At 38.7% G+C, this 2,984-nt stretch overlaps 1 protein-coding gene across 1 annotated transcript in view; it reads left to right on the top strand.

Annotated features, from left to right (window-relative positions):
• Window positions 1-1,402, top strand: part of LOC106869533 (uncharacterized) — a 2,539-nt gene extending 1,137 nt beyond the window's left edge. The window contains exon 2 of the mRNA XM_014915307.2: window positions 422-1,402. Coding sequence (XP_014770793.1) covers window positions 466-1,269 — 804 coding nt within the window. The 5' untranslated portion in view covers window positions 422-465 and the 3' untranslated portion in view covers window positions 1,270-1,402. The remainder of the gene's footprint in view (window positions 1-421) is intronic.
• Window positions 1,403-2,984: the final 1,582 nt, after the last annotated feature.

The raw sequence follows: 2,984 nt of genomic DNA, 5'->3' as shown, positions 1-2,984 counted from the left end.
ACACACACACACACACACACACACACACACACACATGCACACGTTTTTGAATTATGTGTATTAACTTTCTATACATATATGACTGAAAACTTTCTTTTAACATTTCACTTAACGTCTATGTTCGATGCTGGCATGGGTTGGAGAATTATTAATGTAGAAAGTTGGTATCTCAGCTACTAAGAGTTGAGACCCATGTAATTTAGACAGTGTTTTTAAATTTCATTATTCTCTTTAACTTGGGTATATCTGTTATATAAATGTATGATATTTATAATATATATATATATATATATATATATATATATATATATCATATATGATATTTATGATATATATATGTGTGTTTATTTATCTGTCTGTCTATTTATCTATCTATGCTTGTCTCTGTCTATTCACTTTCTGTTTTTTGTTCCCATTGCAGGTTTCTTGAAGGCCTTCAGGCAGATTAGTATTAAAACTTCGATAATGCACGACCCAGAGAAGCTTCCGGAAGAATCCCAGAATGGAGTCAGCTTATTATTTGCCTCTGATGATGGAAGTGACAGCCCGGTCTCTGGTTCTTCGTCCAGTTCATTATCATCTTGTGTCAACAACAGTGGATCGCTAGCCTCTTTGTCCATCGACACAGCCACCCCGACAACACTTTCTTTTCCTTCTTCATTATCTTCATCTACATCATCCCTGTCACCCTTGTCATCGTCCACCTGTTATACAGGGTCATCTGCCTCATCCACCTGCTCAACCTCTTCATCTTCCTCCGCCTCCTCTTATAATCTTGTTCCACCAATGACCCTAGAGAGCAGCATGTCACCGACACCACCCTTACCTGATGTTCCAGCACTGACGGAGCCTCTTAATACATTGTTATTTAATGGTAACATAGCCACTGCAGCCGCCGCTGCCGCTGCTGCTGCTGCCACTGCCACTAATAACGATCCAAGGACTATTTGCAACTACAGTACAACTAGCAACAATAACAACACTGCACTCAGTGCTGCCCAATTCAACTTGGATGAGCTGCCGTTTCTAAAGAAATGCCTATATAACTACAACAACAACAACAACAACAACAGCAGCAGCAGCAGCCAACAACAGCAGTTGTCTGCAGACTTGTTGTATCCATTGGACTCTAGCTTTGTCACAGACAGCCACAGTTCTGCTGACTGGGAAGAAAGTACTTTCTTATTGATGCGCGAACACATTGAGGGTTGTTTACCGTCCCTCAGTCCGTGTCCATCTTTGCAACCAAACGTCTATGATCTGATATGATTAACCCCCATCGTTTATTGGACTATAAGTATGGCCACCTTCATGGTATCTAACCTTTGTAATATTTTGTCTATTTGTGTGCGAGTTTGTTAATGAATCTTAAAGAAATGAAGTTGAATTTTGTATGAAGTCAGTACATTATTGTGTTTTTAATGAATGAAGTACTTACAAAATACATTATGAAGACACCCACATCATCATCATCATCATCATCATCATTCATTGCCTTAACTTTTTAGCATTTAAACTGGCCGTATTTGGCCAAAATATTCTTCCTGTGTTATCTTCAAACTGGCCAGATCTGGCCACTTACACCTACCTTACAATGTTGTTCTAAGAATAAGCAATCACGTCATTAAAATCTCAAAGCTATAAGGTCATACATGACTAATTCATCTCAATGGGAATAAATGAGCATTACATTCAACAGAGAAATCTGAATGCTAAAGGATTAACATCCACTTTTCCATGCTTGCATGGGTTGGATGCAAATCTTACTGTGGCAGATTTTCTACAGCTGGATGTCTTTCCTGTCACCAACCCTCATCAGTTTCCTAGCAACGGAATATTTCCCCAGGGGTGGTCATGTTTCCATGGAATTATTGGAAATGAAACATCACCACTTATATGACAGTGATGCTCCTTTACGACTATAATGAGATGTCACTGCAGGGAAACACTAACACCCCCCCCCCCCCACACACATGCACACACATATGATGAGCTTCTTTCATTATTTACATTATTTACATTTGACAGATATATGGCGTAGTGGTTAAGAACGCGAGCTACTAACCCCAAGATTCCGAGTTTGATTCCAGGCAGTGACCTGAATAATAATAGTAATAACAATAACGATGCCACCGATGACGACGACTGTATCACAACGGAAATCCAGTTAGAAAGTTATACAAATCTCCATTGATTAAAATCTGGTGGCATTGAAAACAATTTGGGTGAGAGTTCTGGATTATGTACATTGGTAAATGATGAAGAGAGGCAGAAAAGGAGAAGCTTTTAAACCATCAACAGACTTTGAGGATTATCACAGTCGGTTTTTCATCTGATAATACCCAAATTCCTTATTAAGACATGATACAACTCAAAACTTCTTATTTTTAGCAACATCCAAATGAACAAAACTTCAAAACTTGGCCCTAAATTCTTCAGTATCTCCAAGAAGCAGAACTAAACTAAATTATCATCCACAGAACAAGTTAATTGTATTCAAGCAAATTATTATTTATTAGCTTGTCCATCATTGTCAATGGTGAACAAAGACATCCCATGGGAGGACAGAGCACAATGTGTCCAGTTGTGGTCAACCAATCTGATGTGTGCTCAGGAGGCTCTGCTGCAGAGTTGGGCCATTGGTGGTCAGTTGGCATTGAAGACAAGAAGTTGGTTTTAGACTTGTGTAGTTCACATTTTCTTTGTTCCTCCTGCAATCCTGTTCTGTTTGCAGGAGGTGGAACCTCTGTTGGTGCATCCCTCGCTCGGCAGAGCTGTTTTAGACTTATTCAATTTCATAAAACATAAATCTTACTTAATTCCAAATCTGCTAAAAATTCTTTGAGAATCTTGACAGCCTTTCTTTTGTATCTAGATTTTTCCCTTTCCTCTTATTCTTTTTTTTTTTTTCTCTTCACATTCCCATGACAAATATTTCTAGAACCCAGCTTCAAAAACTACACTGGACCAATCCACCACTAGTC

Source organism: Octopus bimaculoides, chromosome 10 (assembly GCF_001194135.2).
Source record: "Octopus bimaculoides isolate UCB-OBI-ISO-001 chromosome 10, ASM119413v2, whole genome shotgun sequence".
Lineage (NCBI taxonomy): Eukaryota > Metazoa > Mollusca > Cephalopoda > Octopoda > Octopodidae > Octopus > Octopus bimaculoides.
The sequence above is the reverse complement of the archived record's forward strand: the minus strand, read 5'-3'. Positions and strand labels throughout refer to the sequence as shown.